The 27,896-nt window shown below is 43.9% G+C and overlaps 1 protein-coding gene across 1 annotated transcript in view; it reads right to left on the bottom strand.

Annotated features, from left to right (window-relative positions):
- Positions 1–27,896, bottom strand: part of mao (monoamine oxidase) — a 210,105-nt gene that overhangs the window by 89,244 nt on the left and 92,965 nt on the right. Inside the window, exon 3 of the mRNA XM_078559723.1 lies at positions 22,616–22,753. Within this exon, the coding sequence (XP_078415849.1) occupies positions 22,616–22,753 (138 nt within the window). The remainder of the gene's footprint in view (positions 1–22,615; positions 22,754–27,896) is intronic.

Here is a 27,896-nt window from a genome sequence, read left to right as displayed (position 1 = left end):
AATGGCAGAATCCTTAAGTGCATTGACGGGCAGAGGGATCTGGGTGTACAGGTCCATAGGTCACTGAAAGTGGCAATGCAGGTGGATAAGGTAGTCAGGAAGGCATATGGCATGCTTGCCTTCATTGGCAGGGGTATTGAGTATAAAAGCTGGGAAGCCCTGCTGCAGCTGTATAGAACCTGGTTAGGCCACACGTGGAATATTGCGTGCAATTCTGGTCGCCACATTACCTGAAGGATATGGAGGCATTGGAGAGGGTGCAGAGGAGGTTTACCAGGATGCTGCCTGGTCTGGAGGTTATTAGCTATGAGGAGAGGTTGGAGAAACTCGGATTGTTCTCACTAGAGCGATGGAGATTGAGGGGCGACTTGATAGAAGTTTACAAAATTATGAGTGGCATGGACAGAGTAGATAGTCAGAAGCTTTTTCCCAGGGTGGAAGAGTCAATTACTAGGGGACATAGATTTAAGGTGAGAGGAGAAAACTATAGGGGAGATGTGCAGGGAAAGTTTTTTTACGCAGAGGGTAGTGAGTGTCTGGAATTCGCTGCCATAGGAGGTGGTGGAAACAGGTACGATAGTGGTGTTTAAGAGGCAGCTTGACAAATACATGAATCGGATGGGAATAGAGGGATATGGACCCCGGAAGTGCAAAATGTTTTAGTTGACGGGCAATATGATCGGCGCAGGCTTGGAGGGCTGAAGGGCCTATTCCTGTGCTGTACTTTTCTTTGTACTTTGTTCAGAGGGCAACTCAAAGTTGTGTGGTGCTATCACTGTGCTAAATGGAATAAATTTAGAAAGATCCAGCAGCTCAAAACTGGACATCCATGAGGCACCGTGAGTCAATCAGTGGCAACAAAATTATATTTGGTCACAATTTGTAACCTCATGGCTTGGCATATCTCTCTAAACATTACCATCAAGCCAGGAGATGACTTGCGGTTCAATGAGCAATGAAGAGGATGCTAGAGCAGTACCAGGTGTACCTGAAAACAAGGTACCAACATGGTGAACCTACAGCACTGAGCCATGTGCATGCTAAACAGCAGAAGCAGCATGTTGGGAAATAGAGATAGTTTAACTTAGTTATGTTGGTATTTGTTAGGAATGAGTTTTAGCTTTAATGTTTAAGTTTGATTTATATGTCTGTATATGTGTATTAAGAAAAGGTCAAGTTGAGTTTTAGTTTCACTTTAAAAGGTGCCTACATTTCTAATGAGTTTCATGATTCTTCAGGCTAAGTTAAATAAATAAGAGTAGAAAAAAAGCTGTGCTGTTGCCTTGCAACAGGGGTCCAGAGAGGCAAGCCCCACCCACATACACAGAAAAACTAAAGAAGCAGCAGTTTTTGAGTTCAGTTAGAAGAAACTGCCATGACAGGCAGGGCTTGAAAAGCAGGTTCCAAGCTAAATAAGAAAGTCCCCAAAATCCAGCGGAATAGAACAGGAGAAAGTCCCAAAAAGACTTTCTAGTCAAAGAAAGGACAGGAACCTGGAAAAGGTCCTGTTAAGTGAAGAATGAGGGACAGAGAAAGACTCCAAGCTTCAAGCTTAAAGAGATAAAGGCTTGGAAAAGTCAAAAGGTCCAAGAGATGGCTGAAGGTCTGTAACTCTCTGCTATGGGCACGTGAAGCAGTGGTATACTGTTGATGGCTGTGTCGGTGAAAGAGTGCATGGAAAACAGCTTGAATTCATGTGGTGACCCAGGGAAGGGAAACATCGGAATGAGAGTTCAAACCCTGGAGGTGTTCCCTTGCGGGCGGGGTCTGAGAGAAAGCATCGATTTGGGAGAAGATTCCAAAGAGAGTTCTTGGGAGAGTGGAGATTGGAAACCCTCGTGTGAAAGACAGAGTTCAGCAAGACCGGTTGGCTCACCGTGGAACAAGCGTCTGGGGGCAGCTGATGAGAGATCCATAGCATTTGTTTGGGGTGACATCTGTCACTTGGTTTCAGAGTGTGGTGTGTCTGACCACAGGTTGCCTACTGGTTTACATGGACTGTGTACTTACGGTGATCATGAGTATAAGATAGCTTTTGTAACGCGTGTTATCCTTCCAAATCTGTATATATTTGTAAAGGGTACAGTTGTAGGTGAAGAAATATTGTAATATAATTCATCTTCTCTTGTTAAATAAATGTTTTATTATTTTGTTAAGTTCATTAGCTGACTCCGGTGACACTGTTCGGCTGCTCTCCATGTATCTAAACAAACAAATTAAAAGTTATGATCAATCAAGCTGGGTTCCATCCTGGGATCAAGCTTGTCCAGTAATAACATCAGCTGGGATCATAACACATGACTCATAGAGTTAAGCGATCTGATAACTAATAAATCAGATCAAACTCTGCAATCCTGCCAAATTCAGTTGTGAATGGTGGTGGACAATTAAGTAAACAATTAAGCGGTGGGAGGGGCAGGGGGCAGTGCTTTATGAACATTCCCATCCTCAATGACAGAGCCCAGCATGTGAGCACAAAAGTCAAAGTTGAAGCTTTTGCAAACATCTTCAGTGTCATGAAACTATGCCACTCTAATTTTTGAAAGTATGATTTAAACTGACTGGCAATTTTGCAATTTGAACTGAAACAGAGCAGAGCAAACTGCTGAAAATGCAAGGCCATATTCCAAGTTGAAGATGAGAAACAAACAAACCACCCTCAGTGGAGGGTGAAGAGAGAGACATTTCCTATAAACAAGAAACCCACAACTGCATTTTTAATGTCTCTTCCTTAGACAAAGTACTGGATATTGAAACAATAGCTGCCGCAGACAGACACCCAAAACCTCTTGGAAATATACATGTGTGAGGTATTTCAAGGCAAGGCTGCCCAGCCACTAGAGAGAGATTGCAAGTGACAGAGGCAGTGTGTCAAGAAAGTCTTCAACAAAGGAAACAGGCTGAAGGCCGCTCTCTCTCCTCCTCTTTTGGAACAAGTGTGTCGCCCAGTTCAAGAAGCCAACTTTACCAGAAACCTACCAGCAAACCAGGATCTCATAATAATTGTAGCATCTTCTACATCTGACTGCATCCAAGAAAGCAGCTAACCCAAATTGGCTGCAGTGTTCAAAATCTACACCTCAAGGGCAATCAAAGGACACTTAGCTGTATTTTCTTTATTTTTATTGGCCTCTAACTCATGTCATTTCTGATGTGCGTGTATGTACCTCAATGGTTGCATGAAGGCCAAATATCTGCCATCGTGTTATTATTTTTCCTCGAATTTAGTGGTTAATAAATTTTCTCTTTGACCCAAGAAAACCTTGTATGATTGGCACCTTTACTGCGCACAGCTTAAATTGTTAAATACATTAAGATTTGGAAAAGGCATACCCTCGTGAAAAAAGAAACTCAAAACCTTTGTTGTGACCAATTGAGGAGGCCGAATAGAGAGGAGCCATTTCGCCCCTTCTCCCTTGGTTGTAACATCAGCTAGAAATACCATGTGAATAATCCATTTCAGCCTCTTCCTGGTATCCCATGCATCACAAAAGCCCGTATGCAGTCAATTTGATTTGCTCCACTTGATAATAAACAGCTGAGTGCAATGGATACAGCAAAGGCTATGGGCCCTGACACCATCCTGTATAGAAGACTTATACTCCAGAACTAGCCATGCCTCTAGTCAAATCATTCCAACACAGCACAACACTAGCATCGACTGACAAAATGAAAAATTGTTCAGGTATATCCCGTTCACATAAATGCAGGACAGATCTGATCAGGCCAATCATTACACCAGTCTACTCTCAATCAGCAGCAAGTGGGATGTTGTCGACAGTGCTATGAAGCAGCATTTAAGCAATAACCTGCTCAGTTTGGATTCTGCTAAGGCACCTCAGCTCCAAACCTCATTACGGCCTTCACTCAAAGATGGACAAACGTGCTAAATTCCAGAGGTGCAGAGAGAGCGACTGTCTTTGACCTCAGGCAGCATTTGATTGAGTGCGTCATCAAGGATTCAGGGGAAAATCTTTCCACTAGCTGAAGACACATCTAGCACAAAGGAAAATGGTTGTGGCTGTTGGAGATCAATCATCTCACCCTAGGACTTCACTGCAGGAATTTCTCAGGACAGTGTCCTAGCTCAATCAACTTTAGCTGCTTCATCAATGACCTTCCCTCCTATTATTAAGGTCTGAAGTAGAGATCGTAAATGATGGCGGCATAGCATTCAACTTAATTTGAACTCCTCCAATACGAAGAGGTCCATGCTCACATGCAGCAAGACCTGGACAACATTGAGGCTTAGGCTGAGAAGTGGCAAGTAACATTTGCGCCATATGTGCCAGGCAGGGACCATCTCCAAACTCAGGGGAACTAACCACTTTTGTCAAGAGACAATTACATTGACATTCAATAGTGTTACCACTGATGAATCCCCCAGCACCACCTTGGGGTCAACATTGACCAGAAACTTAACAGGACTAGTCAAATAAGCACTGTGGCAGGTGAGAGGTTCGGTATTCTGCAGTGAGTAACTCACCTCCTGACTTCCCAAAGCCTTTCCACTGTCTACAAGGCACAAGACAAGAGTATGATGGAATTCTCTCCCCACTTACCTGTAAGAGTGCAACCGAAAGAACCCTCCAGAAACTCAACACCATTCACAACAAAGTGATCCACTTTATTTGCACCCATTCACCACCACAATGGCTCTCTGCAACTGCAGTGCCTACCGTCTACAAGGTGCACTATTGCAATATTGCAATGGTTCCTTCAATGGCTCCTTTCAATGCTACAAACTCTACCTCCTGGAAGAACAAGGACAGCAGTTGCATGGGAACACCACCACCTGCAAGTTCCCCTCCAGCCCCAAATTATCCAGTTTTGAAAATATATCATTGTTCTTTTTTCATCACAGGGTCAAAATCCTGGAACTCTCTTCCTAACAGAGTATGGGTGCACTTACACCATATGGACTCCCATAGTTCAAGCAGGTGGCTCACCAGAACCTTCAAGAGCAATTAAGAGGTGGACAAAAATTGCTAGCCTTACCAGAGATGCTCACATCCCATGAAAGAACCAAAAGTGAAACAACATCCCCAGGTATACTAGTTCAAATCAATCCCAAATGTTCTATTTACTTTCTCCATTATTGTTTGGTGCCATAATAATGCACTCCCACTACAGTTTGCACAGCCTCCCACTGTTTTCTGGAACTCACCCCAGTGCCTCCAAAATCCAAGTCCTTCCCTCCTGCACTACAGTCCTAAAATTCCAGTTGGGCCATGTCTTGGCATATGTGCCATCATGGACTTCCCTATACTCCATATCCTTGGATAGCCTTAGCTAACAAAAGTATACCTACCTTAGGCTTAAAAACTCTAATTGTCCTAACATTCACATTTTGGTGGGAAGACTTCCAAATTCAGGCTACTTTTTGTGTAGAAAAAGTGCCTCTATAAAGTGACCACTGCTGTTTGTGCCAGTTCCAACTCTGTTCTGTGCAGCTGTTGTGCTTCTCAGCCCAATTCTGTCCATTCATTGCACCCAGAGTCCGAGTCCTACACAGCTGCCATTAGAACACAACTAGTCATGCATTTGGGGTTTCAAAAAGTGAGGAGACCAGGTGTGTGATAAAGTTGTGCACCAAAATGCTGTTAGGATAATTGCTTGCAGTCAAATGAAAACAGAGGAAAAAAAGTGAATGAAAATAAGAACTCTGCCTTGGGTGACCAGTTTGTGGTGTCACAGACCTGTTGGATGGAGATTCAGTTCCCTCAGTCTATCAAGTTCCAAACCAATTCCACCCACTGCAATTTTGAACCAGTCTCAAAATGGGCATGCAGCACTCCTGCTCAAACTAACAATAACCTCAAATATTTAAATTAGGACACTACACCATTTTTAGGCATGAATCTGGGATCCGTAAATCAAAAAGAGGCATTGGACAAAGTACAAAGAATCAGTAATGATACCAAAACTGAGAGGTTATGCCCATCAGGAAATACTGCATTACTGGAAAAGTAGGTTGAGGGGTTACCTAATAGGTCTTTATAGAATAGACATCGTAGTATTAGGGGCTGTAAGGGTTAATGTGTTCCAATGTGTCAACAGCATCTCCCATAATGATGCAAGGGACACATGACCAGGAGTTGAGAGAGTGAGAGAATGTTCATGGCTTCAGCTGTATAACACCTAGTTATGCGTAACTGTACATAGTTTAGTTGAATATAATAAACCAGTTATTGTTTATTCATATCAATGTCTCAGTAATAATTTCTTAGCTAGACGAATCATCATGCAACAGAGGTAGAGAAAATATTTCCATTTGTAGGAAACCAAAACTAGGCGTCATATACATAAGGTAGGAATATTCCAATCACGGGGTTCAGAATAAACTTCTTCACCCAGAGAATGGTTAGAATGTGCAACTTGCTGCCACAAGAATACTTGAGGCAAGTGGCATTGATGCAGTTAAGGGGAAACTAAATGAATTAGAGTGGGAGGATGCTCGTATGGAGCATAAACACCAGCACAGACTAGTTGGACATTCGTGTATTGTACACTAATGCCTAAATGGCAAGAATTAATGCCAAGATGTTTGTGAGACATATAGTAAGAAAATCCTTTAAGAGTGCCAGTGAACTACCAGCATCACCTCTTCCTCCCTCCATTCTGGCAAACTCTCAACATGCACTCGTTGTGGCACGTATGTCTGCCAAAAGTATGAAATAAAAGAACAGCTTGCTTTGACAGAGGCTAAAACAGAGGTCAGCAGCAAAGCAGGATTCCTTCTCTGCCACACTTATGACAGCACATCACATCCAAGTATTTTTGTACCCATAGTGGCCAACATGCTGTTTTATAGGTGGGTGGGTCTGGTTCTAACAATCATCACGGACAGTTAAACAGGTCCTCTCTCAGAGGAAAATGGGAATTTGGCTGAGCAAAGTTTGAACGAGAAATACAGAAAAAAGGACTGGAGAGACATCACCCCAATCAGCTGCACACCACCTAACACAAAAAGCACTTCCAGAGGATGTGGAGAAGGTTGCCCAAATCTCCACCCCACCCAAGCAGGGAATTAAACTTTAAAAAGTGTGCACGGTTAGTACGTTTCCCTGTGAATGGTTATGTTTAAGCCTGCTGGTCATCAGTTGCACAAATTTCACATTGAGATTGGAAACTATGGACCCAATATTTATCAGGAGGCAGAGGAAGGTGGGAGCTGGGGCACACGTCTCGGCCAGGATAGCCAGAAATCCCGCAAATACAATGGCCCTGTCAAGTTTCACAATTGGGTCACAGTTTTTTTTTAAAGTCTGTCCAGAATGAGAGGCTGACCCATTGCTGGGCAGGTTAAACCTGCAATGGAAGGCAGCTGGAGGGGTTGGGGGAAAGAGAAGGAAAAAAGATGGCATGGTAGGGGAAGATTGAGTGTGCTCGGAGTGCAACGAAGAGATTATTGGGGGTATACCAATTGCAGGGAAGGACAAATTGCAATAGGCTTGCTCAAGGGAGGAGACATTCTTGCTCCTCTTGGCCCACAGTGGTGCTGGTATAGTAATTAACTGCTGGATCTGGCAGCTCCCAACTCCCTTCAGGTTGCCAGGTTTCCTGAACCTTGGTAAAAGCCAGCCACAACCTCAGAATTTAAATGGCTCCTACAATCTGAGGCATGGAGGCTCATAATCACAGACCTGCCTCTCTGGAGTTTGTTGCTTAGCCCACCCAAACCCAGGAGTAGAACATTCGTGGCAGGCTGGTAATGGATTTCACATTTTCAATTTAATTCCCCCATCGAACACTCTCCTCCCTGTCATGGCAGGGGTTAAAATTGCTCCCATTTTTCAGTAATTAGTGTTTTTTAATGGGGTTTGTTTGCACTCCATACAGAAGAGTCCAAAATTAGTATTGATTTTTTTCTTAGTTCCACGATTTAGATTTAATTTCCATAGGTATAATTTTATGTTATCTGTTTCTAACAGATTGTTTGACACATTCAACACTTCATATTATGTCACTGATTCCCTTCCTCAGTTTTAAAACAGATGTGAAAATAATGAGTCAGTGTTATTATTTTCTATTTTGTGTGCACAGCAGTTTCTGAATGGGCTACTTCATATAATGTCACGGTTTAGTGCGAGTCTAGAATTTGGTTTTGATAGCTGAATGTTTAATTTCTCAAAGATATGACCACAATCTCTCAATATTTGTTTGCCATTCATCTGTTCCCAGGGATTGCATTAGTTTAGTGTGATAGAGGCAATTTAATTATTTGTACAACTGTGTTAGACAGAAAATTTTGACTCAAAACGCTCAGTTAGCAACAAAGGTTGCTTTGTGTTTTCTGAAAAATGCTGTTGTGTTTTATAAAAGAGGTCATGCTTCACAAAAAAAGCTCTACTGCCAGCAGCATAGTAGGGAGCTGGTTAAAGCAGAAAAATCAATGCTAAATTCCTGACCGCAGCTGCATTATCACTAGGAAATGTTGAAAGTTGACAGCCTGAAGTAAAGGAAAAAAAAACCAGAGGGTCGGTTACCCTAGGCTGCTATCATAAACAGCGTGCAGAGGTATGTGCTGTATGGGAGAGTGCAGAACACAGAAAGACACAAAACAAATAAAGGAAAATAATCTTAAAACAGCTACAGCAGATGGGTTGGCAACAGGCATGATCATTTGGCTCCACAAAAACCTTAGAAGAACAAAACTTGGCTTTTTCTAGGTGGCCTGTCATGTTCCCTTTTAAGCAGCAATGGTTAGGCTGTTCAGGACCTACTAACAATGATTAAAGCATGATTCAATTAAGGTGGGAACTAGCTGTCTTTTACTGCATGGTCCCTTTAACTAGCATGGGTGAGGGGTCCTTCCTGCTGGCTAGCGTCACTAGTGACTGGGCAAGATTAGCACATGGTGAGTTAGGTACTGGGGCATACCACAATCAGAAATGTGTCTTCTAACAGATGACCCGTGTGTTCTGGATGCCTATATGGAGAAGCCCAAGCCAATTTGGCAGTGGCACATTTCTGGCCCGATCCAAGTGTGTGTTTCTTACCTGCCATACTGGAGGCTTATCCACCCATTTAATGCCCAAAAAAAGGGCAGGACACACTTGAATTTCTAGGCCCAAGTTTACTCTGTGCTAACAGTAATATAGCATTGCACCAAGTGGGATAAGCAAATAATTTGGGATGAGAGAGTGTTTGTAGGAGACAAGCATGCAATTGAGTTACATGCTGCTGAATGGAGACAGAGAGAATGTAGGAGGAGACAGTGATGTTGTAGCAACATCACTGGACTACTAATCCAGATGTCCAGGCTAATCCTCTGAAGGCCCTGGTTCAAAACCAACCACAGCAGCTGGTGGAATTTAAATTCAATTAATAAAGTTTAGAACTGAAAGCTAGTTAAGGATGGTCATGAAACCATCATTGATGGTTTTTAAAACCCATCTGGTTCACTACTGTCTTTTAGGGAAGGAAATCCGCCATTCTCACCTGGTTAGGCCTAAGTGTGACTCCAGACCCCAGCAATGAGTTGACTCTTAACTGTCCTCTGAAATGGCCCTACAAAGACACTTAGTTTAAGAGCACTCAGGGATGGGCAACAAATGCTGGGCATTGCTGACAAGGCCACGTCCCACGAAAGATTAAATTAAAAAATTCAACTGCACCACTGGCAGCATCTGCCAGTTAAGCTCCTAGCAGCAGACTTGACAAAGTTTCATTGCGTATTGTTCCTGGAATTGATCTTAACAAAAGAAATCTAAAATGGTTAACAATAAAACCCAACTATTTGGTCCATAGTACAAACTAACTATATCCACAGGACTATAGTCTGTAACTCAAAGTATCCTTGTTATACTCTCTGAATTTTAAAGAAAAGCAGCATATAGTGCAGAAATCAAGAAAGGACTGTATCTGCCCATGAGGATTCTACCAAGGATCGCAGCAAAACTGCCAGTGGAGGTAATTACATCCTATCAAAGGAGCAAGAAGACACTCCAGAATCCAGTGTGCATCATCAATCATGATGAGAGAGGGGCGAGGCCAGGCTTGCATTTAAATATTTACTTACTATATCTCAAATATACAAACCACATTTTTTTCCTCATTCATTCTCTTGATAAGGGCATCACAAGCAAGGCCAGCATTTATCGCCCATCCTTGGTTGCTCTTCAGAAGGTGGTAGTGAGCCGCCTTCTTGAACTGCAATCGAGTACTGAAGGTACTCTCAAGTATGCTGTTAGATAGGGAGCTTCAGGATTTTGACCCAGTAGTGTCCTTCTAGGTGATAAAGTTTATGGGTTTGGGCAGTGCTGTCAAAGAAGCTTTGATGAATGTCTTGTAGGTTTTATAGATTGAAGCCATGGTCCGCTGGTGGTGCATAGAGTGGATGTTTAAGATGGCAAATGGACTACAGAACAATTGGACTGCTTTGTTCTGCTTGACGTCAGGCTTTGAATATTGCTGTATCTGAACACATACAGGTAAGGGGAAAGTATCCCATCACACTCCTGACAACTTGTATGTGGAGAGACTTTGGGAGTCAGGAAATGAACCACTTGCTGGAGAATAAATACCCAAACCCCTTACCTGCTCTTATAGCCACATATATGTTGCGACTCCATGGTAACTCCCAGGATGTTGATGGTGGGGGAATTAAGCTATGGTGATGTCACTGATTGTAATCGGAGGGATAGTGTCTCCTCTTCAGACTAGGTGGTTAGATTTGTATCTACATTACAACAGTGTACTTCAAAAGTACTTCACTAGAAGCAAGGCACTGACATCGGAACTTGTGAAAGGCACCATATCCATGCAAGCTTTCTCTTGTTTATTGAAGATGGCCATTGCCTGGTATTTGTGTGGTGCAACTGTTATTTTAGATTTATCAGCCCAAGCCTGGATGTTGTTCAGGTCTTGTGTCGGCCTGAATGCTTTATTATCTGAAGAATTGTGAATGGTGCTGAGCACTGTGCAATCAGCAAACTTCCCTACTTCTGACCTTATAATGGAAGGAAGGTCATTGATGAAGCAGATGAAGATAGCTGGGCCTAGGACACTACCCTGAAAAACTCCTGCAGCAAATCCCTGGAACTGAAATGACTGGCCTCCAACAACCATAAGCACCTTTGTGACTCCAGAATGGCTACGCATGCATAACAATTTAGGGGGCCAACTAGTGCGGCCCTCGCAGGGACTTTAGGGTTCTATACAGCCACATGACCACGCAGCTTAGAGGACATTGGCCTACTTCTGGTAGATGTTCAATGGGACATTGTCTGTAAGGTAGTATTCTGTGGGTATGAGTATATCAGGCTATTTTTTGACTAGTCTGTGGAACGGCTTTCCCAATTTGGGATCAGTCCTCAGATGTTAGGGAGGAGGATTTTGCAGGATCAAGTCAGCTATATCCCAAGTTGTGAGGAGGGTACAAAGAGTCTACAAAGAGATAATAGGTTAAGTGAGTGGGCAAAAAATTGGCAGATGGAGTATAATGTAGGAAAACGTGAGGTTGTCTATTTTGGCAGGTAAAAAAGCAGATTATTATTTAAATGGAGAAAGACTGCAGAATGCTGCAGTACAAACAGATCTGGGTGTCTTTGTACATGAATCAAAGTCAGCATGCAGGTACAGCACGTAATTCGGAAGAAAATGGAACATTGGCATTTATTGCTTAGAGGAATGGAATATAAAAGTAGGGAAGTCTTGCTACAATTGTACAGGGCATTGGTGAGATTGCACCTGAAGTACAGCATACTCCATAAAGAGTTTTGGTCTCCTTATTAAAGGAGGAATACAATTGCATTAGAAGTAGTTCAGAGAAGGTTCACTAGACTGATTCCTGGGATGAAGGGGTTACCTTATGGAGGAAAGGTTGAGCAGGTTAGGCCCATACTCATTGGAGTTTATGAGGTAATCTTATTGAAACATAAAAGATTTTGAGGAAGCTTATCAGGGTACATGCTAGGGGATGGTTTCCTTTCATAAGGGAAATCTAGAATGAGGGCACATAGTTTCAAAAATAAGGAGTTTCCCATTTAAGATGGGGGAATGAGGAGGAATTTCTTCTCTCAGAAGGACATTAGTCTTTGAAATTCTCTTTCACAGAGCAGCGGAGGCTGGGTCATTGAATATATTCAAGGCAGGGTTAGACATGTTTTTGATCAGCAAGAGAGTTCAGGGTTTTGGGCTCAGGCGGGAAAATGAGTTAAGGCCACAATCTGATCATCCACGACCTTGTCAAATAGCAGATCAGATTTTATGGGCTGAATGGCCCTACTCCTGCTTCTATTTCTAATGATCTTATGGCCATGTCCAAAAAGTGCTTAGGTTAATCTTCCTTATTGGAGCAGTTTGATACAGTTGACTCGCCTACTGGTCCATTTCAGAGAGCAGTAGAGTCAACCACGTTGGTGGGACTGGATTTATCATGGCAAGGATGGCAGCTTTCCTTCACAAACAATGAACCACTTTGATAAGCAATCACTGCCAGTTTTGCTGTACAGAACAGTCATTTTGCACATTGCAACCTTCCATTAATTCAGTTCCCTCATCATTATTTATCTATGGTACCTATGGCAATGCAGTACCTCCTCAATACTGCATTCAGACAAGACTTGGAACCCTGGAGTAAATGCACATTATAAGCCTCTATTATAGACTGAGCAATAATCCAGCAAATCAGTCAGTAAAACAGTGCAATTTCATTCTGCATGGATCACAGTAAAATATTTCAGGAGATTTTGTAAGCCAACATTGTAAAAAAAAACAATCCAGATATCAGTGCAATGACATTGACAACTTTTCAACCATCAGATTTCTTCCTCAGTTGCTCTCAGGTTCACTGCACAGGTAAAATAACATTCACTCGTACCACCCATGCTGCTTTCACAATGCTCTTTATTGCAGGTTCACCCTCACCTATCTCATCAGGGTGGCCTGCAGCATGAGTTTCAAAAGCTATGTCAGTAAGTGAGGTAGTTCTTCTCTCCTTGCCCAATTGCAGCAATTTCTTCTCCATAGCAGGCCAGCATTAAAAGCTGCTCATGGCAAATAGTCTATCCTAGACCCTGTGGTGCTCTCAATATATTGTGCGCCAAATATTAACTTAAATAATATCACTTGGCTTTATATTGCAAGGTTATTTAGCATAGCAGGCTTGTACAAGAGGAGCACTCACACAACATGGTATGTTGCCTCCCTGGTGCCAGGTTCCGGGATGTTACTGAACGGCTGCAGGGCATTATGAAGGGGGAGGGTGATAAGGCAGAGGTCATGGTACATGTTGGTACCAATGACATGGTAGAAAGAGGGATGAGGTCTTGCATCAAGAATTCAGGGAGCTAGGCTGTCGACTAAAAAGCAAGACCTCTCGGGTTGTAATCTCTGGATTACTTCCAGTGCCACGTGCTAACAAGCTCAGAAATAGGAGAATAGCACATATGAGTACGTGGCTTAAGAGTTGGTGTAGGAGGGAGGGTTTTAGATTCCTGGATCACTGGGACCGTTTCTGGGGAAGGTGGCACCTGTACAAGCGGGACGGTCTACATCTGAACCAGAGCGGGACTAACATCTTTACGGGCGGGTTTGATAGTGCTGTTGGGAGGAGTTTAAACTAATTCGGCAGGGGGAGGGGACACAGAATGTTAGCAGAATAGGGACACATCATAATACAGTAAAACAATCAAGTCAGAGGGAGTACAGCTGCAATAAGCTTCAAGGGAGTAAGGCAAGGCTGGATGGCCTCTACTTTAATGCCAGGAGTATTACAGGTAAAACGGATGAGTTAAGGGTGAGGATTGACATGTGGAATTGTGATTTAGTAGCCATCACTGAGATGTGGTTGAGGGAAGGGCAGGATTGGCAGCTCAACGTTCCAGGATATAGAATCTTCAGGCGAGACAGGGGAGGGGGTAAAAGAGGAGGAGGCGTTGCATTATTAGTTAAGGAGTCAGTTACTGCAGTAAAGAGACATGATATCTTGGAGGGGGCATCGAATGAAGCTTTGTGGGTAGATCTTAGGAATAAAAAAGGAGCAGCCACAATATAAGGTGTTTATTATAGACCCCCAGATAGTCAGCGGGAAATTGAGGAGCAAATAAGTGCACAATTTGTGGAGGTGTGTAAAAACAATAACAATAGGGTAATTCTATTAGGTGATTTCAACTTTCCCAACATTAATTGGGATAGACATAGTGTTAAGGGCTTGGATGGAGTGGATTTCTTGAAATGTGTACAGGAGAACATTTTAGGTCAGTATGTAGAGGGTCCAACAAGGGATGGTGCATTGCTGGACCTAATTCTGGGGAATGAAGCCGAACAGGTGGCTGAGGTGGTGGTGGGCAAGCATTTTAGTGATAGCGACCACAACATGGTACAGTTTAAGTTTGCTATGGACAAAGAAATAGACAAGTTGCAAAAAATGTTTTGGATTGGGGGAGAGTGGATTTTAGTAAAATAAGGCAGGATCTGGCCAAGGTAGACTGGGAACAGTTACTTGTGGGAAAATCTACAAAGGAACAGTGGGGGATGTTCAAAAAGGAAATAGGGAGGGTACAGGCTCAACATGTTCCCTCTAGGGTGACAGGAAGGAGTAACAAGCCCAGAGAACTATGGATGACCAGAGATATTCAGATTACGATGAGAAGGAAAAGAGAGGCTTTTAGCAGGTACAAGGGAAGCAACTCAGCACAGACATTAGTGGAGTACAGACAGTGCAGGGTGAAGCTTAAGAAAGCAGTTAGGAGAGCAAAGAGGGGATATGAGAAAGCTCTGGCTGGTAAAAGTAGGGAAAATCCCAAGATATTCTATAAGTATATCAATGGGAAGAGGATAAACAGGGAAAGAGTAGGGCCCATAAGGGACCAAGTGGGCAATCTATGGGTGGAGCCAGAGGACATCACTAGAGTATTGAATTCATGTCCATCTTCACCCAAGAGAATGAGGATGAAGGTATCGAACTCAGGGAGAGATACTGCAAGGTTCTTAAGCAACTTGATATAGGGAGTGACAAGGTATTGGAGGTGTTGGCAGGCTTAAAAAAGGACAAATCTCCAGGTCCGGATGATTTGTGTCCCAGACTGCTGATGGAGGCAAGGGAGGAGATCGCAGGGGCTCTGACCCGAATTTAATTCCTCTCTGGCCACGGGGGAGGTGTCAGAGGACTGGAGAACAGCTAATGTGGTTCTGCTATTTAAGAAGGGTTGTAGAGATAAGCCAGGGAACTACAGGCCAGTGAGTCTCACGTCAGTGGTAGGGAAACTATTGGAGAAATTTCTGGAGGAGAGTGTTACGGGGAAATAAAGGAATACAGTAATTATTAGGGGGAATATAGGGGTACAGCAAGAGCTTATTGAAATGGAATGAATTACTTAAAATCTCCAAGCACATAGGCAGTTAAAGGTTACCAGATGAACCTTGCACAGCCTTAAGGGCCTGCAAACAACAGAAAGACCTTTGAGACGGACTGTAGTCAGAGGATGGCAATAACAACTAAGATTAAGTATGCTCTTCAACAGATAGGGGAAGAACAGATGGTAAGGTCTCTGCCTGGGTGAAAACAAATAGGGATGTACTTGTTACCAGAGATGTCTTGTAATGTAAACCTATATGTTGACGAGATCGGAATCTGGAAACTGTTCTTGTACGTGACCAATAATGTATAAATATGTTGAACACATGTAGTTTAGCGGAGTACTGTCTCAAGCTGTACTGAGATGATGCTCCCCTTGCAATTGCTCGAATAAACGACCGTGACCTGTATCTGAGACTCCTATGGTCCGTTTTCAAAGTGACCACAACAAGAGTATCTATCTCCATTTGGAGAGGCAGGGTTTGATCAGGGATAGTCAGCATGGCTTTGTCAGAGGGAGGTCATGCCTAACAAATTTGACTGAATTTTTTGAAGAGGTGACCAGGTGCGTAGATGAGGGTAGTGCAGTTGATGTAGTTTATATGGATTTTAGCAAAGCCTTTGACAAAGTCCCACATGGGAGACTTATAAAGAAGGCAAAGGCACATGGGATACAGAGTAATTAGATAAGGTGGATTCAAAATTGGCTTAGTTGTAGGAGGCAGACGGTGATGACAGAAGGATGCTTTAGTGACTGGAAGCCAGTGTCCAGTGGCATACCACAGGGATCTGTGCTGGGTCCCCTATTATTCATCATTTATATAAACGACATAGATGACTATATGGGGGGTAGCATTAGTAAGTTTGCAGATGACACAAAGATTGGCCGGGTGGTTAACAGTGAGGTTGAGTGTCTTGGGCTACAGGAAGATGGTCAAATGGGCAGATAAGTGGCAGATAGAATTTAACCCTGAAAAGTGTGAGGTGATACACCTTGGAAGGAGTAATTTAACAAGGAAGTATTCAATGAACAATGGCACTGGGAAGTTCTGAGGAACAAAGGGCCCTTGGCGTTTGTGTCCATAGATCTCTGAAGGCGGAGGGGCATGTTAGTTGTGTGGTGAAAAAGGCATATGGGACACTTGCCTTTATCAATCGAGGCATAGATTACAAAAGTAAGGAGGTCATGTTGGAGTTGTACAGAACCTTAGTGAGGCCACAGCTGGAGTACTGTGTGCAGTTCTAGTTGCCACATTATAGGAAGGATGTGATTGCACTGGAGGGGGTGCAGAGGTGCTTCACCAGGATGTTGCCTGGGATGAAACATTTAAGTTATGAAGAGAGGTTGGATAGACTTGGGTTGTTTTCGTTGGAGCAGAGAAACCTGATTGAGGTGTGCAAGATTATGAGGGGCATGGACAGGGTGGATAGGGAGCAGCTGTTCCCCTTAGTTGAAGGGTCAGTCACAAGGGGGCATAAGTTCAAGGTGAGGGGCAGGAGGTTTAGGGGGGATGTGAGGAAAAACTTTTTTTACCCAGAGGGTGGTGACAGTCTGGAATGCACTGCCTGGGAGGGTGGTGGAGGCAGGTTGCCTCACATCCTTTAAAAAGTACCTGGATGAGCACTTGACATGGCATAACATTCAAGGCTATGGGCTATGCTGGTAAATGGGATTAGGTAGGTAGGTAGGTCAGGTGTTTCTCACGTGTCCTTGTAGACTCGATGGGCCGAAGGGCCTCTTCTGCACTGTGATTCTGTGAGATATTCAGACGTTATTATTAGCCCCTAAATCTCATCCAGCATAGATGTGTGCTCTGCCTTTTCCTAAATGTAGCAGCAAGCTAAAATATCTTCAAGCAGAAGCACACCAAACCACAAATACATCCTTTATAAATGACAGTCAACAACAAGCCTAGGTACAGGCAGAATGAATAGAGGCAAATGCCCCAAGCCAAATTCAATGTGAATTCATGCAATTATCAAGTCAGCCCTATGTATATTACTGGTCCTAAAATGGCCAGCAGCGTTAAAAATTATCACGTGTTACGGTCCACATCGGTCACTTTTAAAAGCATGATTTCTGGGTAAGAAACATAATTTATACATAGAACAGCCCTGCAAGCAGCAAATGATAAAAATGTCAGGATAGCAGGAGGACTCCCACCTGTTGTTTTTCAAAAATAGTGCTATGGAATCATTAACCAGACAGATGGAACCTTGATTTAACATCTCATCTGAAATAATGCAGCATGCTCCCAGTCTCAGAGACAGACAGGGCCTTGGTTTAACATCTCATCCAAAAGATGGCTTCTGGCCCAACAATGTAATACTCCCTCGGTACTATAATGGATTGTCAGCCTAAATTATGTGCTCAAATCCCTGGAGTGGGATTTGGAGTGCATCACTTATCATTTGCATATTATTAAACCAACAGATTTAAAAGTGGTTTTCTTCTTTTTTTTCCCCTTAGAGGACATAGACAAAACTTCTTATTCAACAACCAATCACCAGAGCTTACTATCCATCCTCCACTACAATGATAAATCCAATATCAGTACAATAAGGAAAGAATGAGTCTGAAACCAGTCTGTATCTTAAAACGGAATTATTTCCACACTTACAGATTAGAGACACAAATTCCTCCAATTCCCCATCACATCCGGTGTGAAAACCTTTTCATACCCCTGTAATGAAGCCCGAACACTTCCCCAATTGGGGACAGCTACACTTAATTATCAACTTAAAGCATGAACTCTATTGCAGCACAATTTCAACATTAACCCACACACCCTTTATTAGAATGCATCTGTGATCAACCCCACTATTTCAGACAGCATTTGCTGAATATTTGGAATGTATAGCCCAGGGAGGCAATTGAGGCTGATAACATCAGTTATAGTAAAAAGAAACTGAACAGGTGTTCAGCAAGGAAATTAAGTGAGAGACTACAGGTGTACAGGTGAAACTGTGTATTCTACTTTTGAACTCTGGGTGGAATTAAATGGTCCTTTTCAGGCCTGCACATTCCTGTGTTGCTCAGAAACTAACACCCGAGGATACAGAAGTGCTTTAGCAAACTAGCTGCTTTTCACTAATTTTAACTCTCTGATCAATAGGAAAGGAGTGCAAGAGCAATTAAAATTAAACTGCTCCACTTCATGTTGAGTCTCCATTTGAACTCCATTGGCTATGGTGGTGGGAGGAATCTTCTGCTGAACTCTGACATAGGACTACTTACATTACTGTCCTGAGTTCAGTGTGAATATTTGGAATTTGATCCAGCTTGTTTCATATTTCAGTGTGTTATTTATCACTGTGTTTAACAGGTCTAATTGTCTCTGCAGCAATAAAAAATTGCACGACAAAAAGCACCACTCAAAAAATAGAAAGCAATTACTATGCCTAAATATACTGCACTTATTTACAAGTATATCCTTCCATTTTTGCAAATAGGCTGGTGCATTTGAGTAGGTAAGAATGGATCTTGTGCTATGATCATCAGTTACTTAAGTTCTATTAAATATTAATAACTGGTCAGATTTTCCTAGCCAGTCTAGGATGGCTGAATCCACGAGTACTTTAAACTCAATTATAAACTGGTTCATGGAATTCTTTGTTAAAAACTAGAAAGAAAATTTTAAAAATATACTGTTTCAATAAATATATCAAGATCGCAGGTGCAACCTTCAGACCCAAAATGGATAAGAGTGAACACTGCATATTAAAAATAACCATGAAACAAGGCAAGACCTTTCAAAACCCAGGCATGCTGTCTCCAAGGAGCGCATTCATTCTACTTTAATTAACCATCTGACTATGATGTCCCATTGTATAGCTCAGGGTAATTTGGATAATATGTCCTTATGAGATGGTAGCAGTGTACCATATTTTTGTTTTTTTTACTCATTCATGGGATGTAGGCATCGCTGGCTAGACCAGCATTTATTGCCAATCCCTAGTTGCCCTTCAGAAGGTGGTGGTGAACAGCGTCCATGTGACATAGGTACACTCGCAGTGCTGTTAGGGAGGGAGTTCCAAAATTTTGACCGAGCAACTGTGAAGGAACAGCAATATATTTCCAAGCCTGGATGGAGAGTGACTTGGAGGGGAACTTCCAGGTGGCAGTGTTCCCATGTGTCTGCTCTTGTCCTTCTACATGGTAGCAGTCATGGATCTGGAAGGTACTAAGGAGCCTTGGTGAGTTCTTGCAGTGCATCTTATAGATGGTACACACTGCTGCCACTGGGCATCGGTGGAGGAGAGAGTGAGTGTTTGTGGATGGGGTGCCATCAAGCGGGCTGCTTTGTCCTGGATAGTGCCAAGCTACTTGGATGTTGCACTCACCCAGGCAAGTGGAGAGTCTTTGTCACACTCCTGACTTGTGCCTTATAGATGATGGCTTTGGGGAGTCAGGAGGTGAGTTAATTGCCACAGGATTTGTAGTCTCTGACCTGCCCTTGTAGCCACAGTATTTATATAGCTGGTCCAATTCAGTTTCTGGTCAATGGTATGTTGATAACGGAGTATTCAGCAATGGTCATTGCCTGGCACTTGTGTGGCGTGAATGTTACTTGCCACTTGTCAGCCCAAACCTGGATATTGTCCAGTCTTGTTGCATTTGGACAAGGACTGCTCAGTATCTGAGGAGTCGTGAATGGTGCTGAACATTGTGCAATCATCAGCAAACATCCCCACTTCTGACCTTATGATGGAAGGAAGACCATTGATGAAGCAGCTGAAGATGATTGGGCCTAGGACACCACCCTGAAGAACTCCTGTGATGTCCTCGAACTGAGATGATTGACCTACAACAACCATAACCATCTTCTTTTGTACTAGGTATGACTACAACCAGCAGACAGTTTTCCTCCTGATTCCCACCCCATTGACTCCAGTTTTGCTAGGGCTCCTTGGTGCCACTTCGATCAAATGCTGCCTTGACGTCAAGGGCAGCCACCTCACCTCAGGAGTACAGCTCTTATGCCCATATTTGAACCAAGGCTGTAATGAGGTCAGGAGCTGAGTGATCCTAGCGGAACCCAAACAGAGCGACAGTGAGCAGGTTATTGCTAAGCAAGTGCTACTTGATAGCACTGTTGACGACCCCTTCCATTACTTTACTGATGATCGAGAGTAGACTGATGAAGTGGTAATTGACTGGGTTGGATTTGTCCTGATTTTAGTGTAGAAGAAACACCTGGGCAATTTTCCACATAGCCGGGTAGAAGCCAGTGTTGAAGCTGTACTCAAACAGCTTGGCTAGGGGTGCAGCAAGTTCTGGAGCACATGTCTTCGGTCCTATTGCCAGGATATTGTCAGGGGCCGTAGCCTTTGCACTATCCAGTGCCTTCAGCCGTTTCTTGATATCACAGGAGGTGAAATGAATTGGCTGAAGACCGGCATCAGTGATGCTGGGGATCTCCAGAGGATGCAGAGATGGATCATCCACTCAGCACTTCTGGGTGAATATTATTGCAAATACTTCGACCTTCTCTTTTGCATTGATGTGCTGCGTTCTGCCATCATTGAGGATGGGAATATTTGTGGAGCCTCCTCCTCTCATGAGTTGTTTAATTGTCCTCCACCATTCACGACTGGATGTGGCAGAACTGCAGAGCTTAGATCTGATCCGTTGGTTGTGCAATAGCCTAGGTCTGTCTATCACTAGCTGCTTCAGCTATTTGGCACGCAAGTAATCCTGTGCTGTAGATTCACCAGGTTGACACCTCATTTTTAGGTATGGCTGGTGCTGTTCCTTGCATGCCCTCCTGCATTCTTCATTAATCCAGGGTTGATCCACTGGCTTGATGGTAACGGTAGAGTGGGGGATATGCTGGGCCATGTGGTTACAGATTGTGGTTGAGAACTATTCCATTGCTGCTGATGGCCCACAGCGCCTTATTAATGCCTAGTTTTGAACTGCTAGACCTATTTGAAATCTATCCCATTTAGCATGGTGATAATGCCACACAACACGATGGAGGGTATCCTCAATATGAAGACAGGCTCCGTTTCCACAAGGACTGTGCGGTGGTCAGCCCTACCAATACTGTAATGGACAGATGCATCTGTGGCATGCAGGTTGGTGAGGATGAGGTCAAGTAGGTTTTTCTTTCTGCTTAATCTCTCACCATCTGCCGCAGAACCAGTCTAAAAGCTATGTCCTTTAGGGCTTGTCCAGCTCGGTCTCTTGGTGATGGACATTGAAGTCCCCCACCAATGTTCTGTGCCCTTGCCACCCTCAGTGCTTCCTCCAAGCAGTGTTCAACATGGAGGGGTACTGATTCATCAGCCGAGGGGGGTGGTATGTGGTAATCAGCAAGTTTCCTTGCCCATGTTTGACCTGATGCCATGAGGCTTCATGGGGTCCAGAATTGATGTTGAGGACTCCCAGGGCAACTCCCTCACAACTGTAAACCACTATGCTGCCACCTCTGCTGGGCCTGTCTTGCCAGTGGGACAGGAAATACCCAGGGATGGTGATGGTGGTGTCTGGGACATTATCTGAAAGGTATGATTCTGTGAGTATGACTATGTCAGGCTGTTTCTTGACTAGTCTGTGGGACAGCTCTCCAAATTTTGGCACAAGCCCCCAGATGTCAGTAAGGGGGACTTAGCAAGGTCAACAGGGCTGAGATTGGCATTATCATTTCCAGTGCCTAGGTTGATACTGGGTGGTCCATTCCGTTTTATTTCTTATTGACTTTCTAACAGTTTGATACAAACTGAGGGCATTTAAGAGTCAACCACATTGTTGTGGATCTGGAGTCACATGTAGACCAGACCAGATGAGGAAGGCAGATTTCCTCCCCTAAAGGGCATTAGTGAACCAGATGGGTATTTGTGACAATCGACATTGGTTTCATGGTCATCATTAGACTCTTAATTCCAGGTTGTTTTTATTGATTGAATTCAAATTCTACCATCTGCCATGGTGGGTTTGAAACCTGGGTCCCCAGAGCATTATGCTGTGACTCTGGATTACTATGACACCACCTTCCCCTCTCTCTTGTGCTATGATATATGCATCAAAATCCAATTTATATAATTAAAATAAGCAATGGTCACACAGTTTAACTGTTGTTTAATCCAGGAACTTTGCAGCTCAGAAGCAGCCAGTATTTTAAGTTTATTTTGCATCTGTAATATCTGTGATATCTGGCATTTCATTTGCATAATCAGTTTTGTGGTACTATTGGAAGATCTCATGTGGTGTTGCTCCATGGGTAAGTCTGATGATGCACTGTTTCATATGGACAGAAGCATTATTTGCAAGAAAATGGATCAACTCAAACCGTAACATTTTCTTACCTTCCTGTAGTACAATAGACGCTCAACCTCGTTCACTTTGAAGGTCTCCATGCCCAATTCCTTTGACAGGCGCAGGATTCTGTTTTGAGTTGGACCCACATAAGCTCCACCCAGGTCCACATATTTTACATTGTTATTCTGGCAAAAAATAAAAAGCAAAGCAATTAAAGTTCTGCTGAAGATAGAATTAATTCTCTCATGAGCATTACACTGGTGTATAGGCTGTCATAATTTGTAAGCATTTCAGGCAGTTGTGAGCTATCCATGGAATTACAATTACCATGTGACAACTTGCAAGTGTATGAAGTGAACACATTGAGCAGTGCCAAACCTTGTTATAACTACACTTACTACTTCAGTTCTGGAAGGATATGTAGAATTAGGGTGTACGGGACTGTAAGGATTAATGTGGGACTAGGGAAACAGTACTGCTCACATTATGATGTAGTGTGTCACATGGGAGTAGTAGAGTGTAGTGGTGAGTCTGGTAGAAGTCGGCATGAAGATAGGACTAAGTCAGGACTGTAAGCTGTATATAGGCATAAATTATGTGTTATTAATAAACAATTACTGTTCAACCATTCAAGCTCCTAGACTTCTTCTTGAGGCAACATACAACCTTACAACACAGCGGCAGCAGGTGAAGGACCCCAAAACCCAAAAGAATGAAGAAGTAAAGAAACTGCAATCTGACCTGAGAGAAGTGCATCTAACTTGAAGACCTCGAATACACAATTGGAGATCGCCATTACAGGCACAGAGGCTGAAGGGCAGAAGAAAGATCCACTGTGCAGCATAAAAGGACTCCACCAGAGCATGTAGAGGTCCATTGTGAGACCCAATTGAAAGCAGAATCAAAGGACCTAGCCAGATGTGACTCCAGACCCACAGCAATGTGGCTGACTCTTAATGCCCTCTGAAATGGCCCAGCAAGCCATTCAGTTCAAGAGGCAACTAGGGATGGGCAACAAATGCTGGCCTTGCCAGTGACACCCAAATCCCATGAGATAATAAACAAACTCTAAAGAAAAAAACAAAAAGCTAAAAGCTACTGCGGATGCTGGAAATCCAAAACAAAATAAAAACAGAATTACCTGGAAAAACTCAGCAAGTCTGGCAGCATCGGCGGAGAAGAAATCAGTCAACGTTTCGAGCCCTCATGGCCCTTCAGCAGAACTGAAGCATAGTTTCAACAAGGGAGAAATATAAATTGGTTTAAGGTGGGCGGGGGGGAAGAGACACATTGAGGGTGTGGTGTGAGCAGATAATCAAAAGATGTCAGAGACAAAAGGGTCAAAGAGGTGTTGAAGGTGGTGGTCTTTGTCTGAGAAAAGTGCTAATTAAGAATGCAAGACAGGATATTCAAAGTACAGCTCTAGTGGGGGTGGGGTGGAAAGACTAAAGGTCTTAGTTTTAGATTTAAAAATAATGGAAATAGGTGGGGAAAGAAGAATCTATATAAATTATTGAAAAAAAAGGCGGGTGGGGGGGGAAAAGAAATGGGGTGGGGATGGGGGGAGGGGGGTTTAAGATCTAAAGTTGTTGAATTCAATATTCAGCCCAGAAGGCTGTAAAGTGCCTAGTCGGAAGATGAGGTGCTGTTCCTCCAGTTTGCGTTGGGCTTCACTGGAACAATGCAGCAAGCCAAGGACAGACATGTGGGCAAGAGAACAGGGTGGAGTGTTAAAATGGCAAGCGACAGGGAGGTTTGGGTCTTTCTTGCGGACAGACCGCAGGTGTTCCGCAAAACGGTCGCCCAGTTTGCGTTTGGTCTCTCCAATGTAGAGGAGACCGCATTGGGAGCAACGAATGCAGTAGACTAAGTTAGGGGAAATGCAAGTGAAATGCTGCTTCACTTGAAAGGAGTGTTTGGGCCCTTGGACGGTGAGGAGAGAGGAAGTGAAGGGGCAGGTGTTGCATCTTCTGCGTGGGCATGGGGAGGTGCCATAAGTGGGGGTTGAGGAGTAGGGGGTGATGGAGGAGTGGACCAGGGTGTCCCGGAGGGAACGATCCCTACGGAATGCCGTCAAGGGGGGTGAAGGGAAGATGTGTTTGGTGGTGGCATCATGCTGGAGTTGGCGGAAATGGCGGAGGATGATCCTTTGAATGCGGAGGCTGGTGGGGTGATAAGTGAGGACAAGGGGGACCCTATCATGTTTCTGGGAAGGAGGAGAAGGCGTGAGGGAGGATGCGCGGGATATGGGCCGGACACGGTTGAGGGCCCTGTCAACCACCGTGGATGGAAAACCTCGGTTAAGGAAGAAGGAGGACATGTCAAAGGAGCTGTTTTTGAAGGTAGCGTCATCAGAACAGATGCGACGGAGGCGAAGGAACTGAGAGAATGGGATGGAGTCTTTACAGGAAGCGGGGTGTGAGGAGCTGTAGTCGAGGTAGCTGTGGGAGTCGGTAGGCTTGTAATGGATATTGGTGGACAGTCTATCATCAGAAATTGAGACAGAGAGGTCAAGGAAGGGAAGAGAAGTGTCAGAGATGGACCATGTGAAGATGATGGAGGGGTGGAGATTGGAAGCAAAATTAATAAATTTTTCCAGGTCCCGACGAGAGCATGAAGCAGCACCGAAGTAATCATCGATGTACCGGAGAAAGAGTTGTGGGAGGGGGCCGGAGTAGGACTGGAACAAGGAATGTTCCACATACCCCATAAAGAGACAGGCATAGCTGGGGCCCATGCGGGTACCCATAGCCACACCTTTTATTTAAATTTATTTATACAAATAAAAGGTGTGGCTATGGGTACCCGCATGGGCCCCAGCTATGCCTGTCTCTTTATGGGGTATGTGGAACATTCCTTGTTCCAGTCCTACTCCGGCCCCCTCCCACAACTCTTTCTCCGGTACATCGATGATTACTTCGGTGCTGCTTCATGCTCTCGTCGGGACCTGGAAAAATTTATTAATTTTGCTTCCAATCTCCACCCCTCCATCATCTTCACATGGTCCATCTCTGACACTTCTCTTCCCTTCCTTGACCTCTCTGTCTCAATTTCTGATGATAGACTGTCCACCAATATCCATTACAAGCCTACCGACTCCCACAGCTACCTCGACTACAGCTCCTCACACCCCGCTTCCTGTAAAGACTCCATCCCATTCTCTCAGTTCCTTCGCCTCCGTCGCATCTGTTCTGATGACGCTACCTTCAAAAACAGCTCCTCTGACATGTCCTCCTTCTTCCTTAACCGAGGTTTTCCATCCACGGTCGTTGACAGGGCCCTCAACCGTGTCCGGCCCATATCCCGCGCATCCTCCCTCACGCCTTCTCCTCCTTCCCAGAAACATGATAGGGTCCCCCTTGTCCTCACTTATCACCCCACCAGCCTCCGCATTCAAAGGATCATCCTCCGCCATTTCCGCCAACTCCAGCATGATGCCACCACCAAACACATCTTCCCTTCACCCCCCTTGACGGCATTCCGTAGGGATCGTTCCCTCCGGGACACCCTGGTCCACTCCTCCATCACCCCCTACTCCTCAACCCCCACTTATGGCACCTCCCCATGCCCACGCAGAAGATGCAACACCTGCCCCTTCACTTCCTCTCTCCTCACCGTCCAAGGGCCCAAACACTCCTTTCAAGTGAAGCAGCATTTCACTTGCATTTCCCCTAACTTAGTCTACTGCATTCGTTGCTCCCAATGCGGTCTCCTCTACATTGGAGAGACCAAACGCAAACTGGGCGACCGTTTTGCGGAACACCTGCGGTCTGTCCGCAAGAAAGACCCAAACCTCCCTGTCGCTTGCCATTTTAACACTCCACCCTGTTCTCTTGCCCACATGTCTGTCCTTGGCTTGCTGCATTGTTCCAGTGAAGCCCAACGCAAACTGGAGGAACAGCACCTCATCTTCCGACTAGGCACTTTACAGCCTTCTGGGCTGAATATTGAATTCAACAACTTTAGATCTTAAACCCCCCTCCCCCCATCCCCACCCCGTTTCTTTTCCCCCCCACCCGCCTTTTTTTTCAATAATTTATATAGATTCTTCTTTCCCCACCTATTTCCATTATTTTTAAATCTAAAACTAAAACCTTTAGTCTTTCCACCCCACCCCCACTAGAGCTGTACTTTGAATATCCTGTCTTGCATTCTTAATTAGCACTTTTCTCAGACAAAGACCACCACCTTCAACACCTCTTTGACCCTTTTGTCTCTGACATCTTTTGATTATCTGCTCACACCACACCCTCAATGTGTCTCTTCCCCCCCACCCACCTTAAACCAATTTATATTTCTCCCTTGTTGAAACTATGCTTCAGTTCTGCTGAAGGGCCATGAGGGCTCGAAACGTTGACTGATTTCTTCTCCGCCGATGCTGCCAGACTTGCTGAGTTTTTCCAGGTAATTCTGTTTAAACTCTAAAGAAAGGCTGGAAATAAGCTTTTAAATTCAGTACAATAATAATTCAACACTGGCAGGCTGATTGTTTTAACGAGCATGGCTTGACGAACACTGTAGCTCGAATCCAGAGCCATAACATGTGGCAACTGTGCGCAAATGAAAAAAAATTTTTAAAGAGAAGTCAGAGCAAAAAATCAACTACAATTCAATTTACCAAGCTCAGGAAAGCAACTAGCCAGCCAAAACGATTAGTTGAAAAGATTCTCTGCAGAATCGCTGAAGTTTAAAACAGCTCCGTAACCACGATGGGAGCCCAGCAAATTCCAAGCGCAGGAACAATGACTATGGCACCATTTAAGAAAAAATTAAAGCTGTACACCCCAGTGCTGAAAACAGCCATGGATGGTAATCAACGTTTCCACACCAATTGAAGCAGATGGAGGACTAGACCAGGTGCAAAATTGGGCATTATAGAGAAGATGATTTTTAAGATCTATCATAGCATCAGGTTTGATTAGGAAAACAGAGGCTGAACTTGTGAACACACTATTATATAGTTGATCCAATAGCTGATGACATAAATGCCAGGCAAGGAATGAATGAATTTTCCGATAACTTTGAAAAGGTCATCAAGTCCTTTGACACCTACTTTAACCTAAGAAGCAATGAAATTTTGGAGCAAGCAAAATTTAACAAGAGACCCAAAAGCCCAGGGAACCAGTTGACTCTTTTATAAATGAGCTATATAGATTGCAGCTGAAACAGTGTAGATGCAGCCATATTGACATGCATGGAGTTGGGTCTCTAGCTTATCTGTCCACTTGAGTAACACATCGACATGAAATTGCCACCAAGTGCTCCAAGGCTTATCACCCCTCGGGCATAAGGTGCAAACCACTGAGCGTTTTAGTGGACTGCAGAACA

This window comes from Cetorhinus maximus, chromosome 16 (genome assembly GCF_964194155.1).
Source record: "Cetorhinus maximus chromosome 16, sCetMax3.hap1.1, whole genome shotgun sequence".
In the NCBI taxonomy this organism is placed as follows: Eukaryota; Metazoa; Chordata; class Chondrichthyes; order Lamniformes; family Cetorhinidae; genus Cetorhinus; species Cetorhinus maximus.
This window is presented reverse-complemented; position numbering and strand designations above follow the sequence as displayed.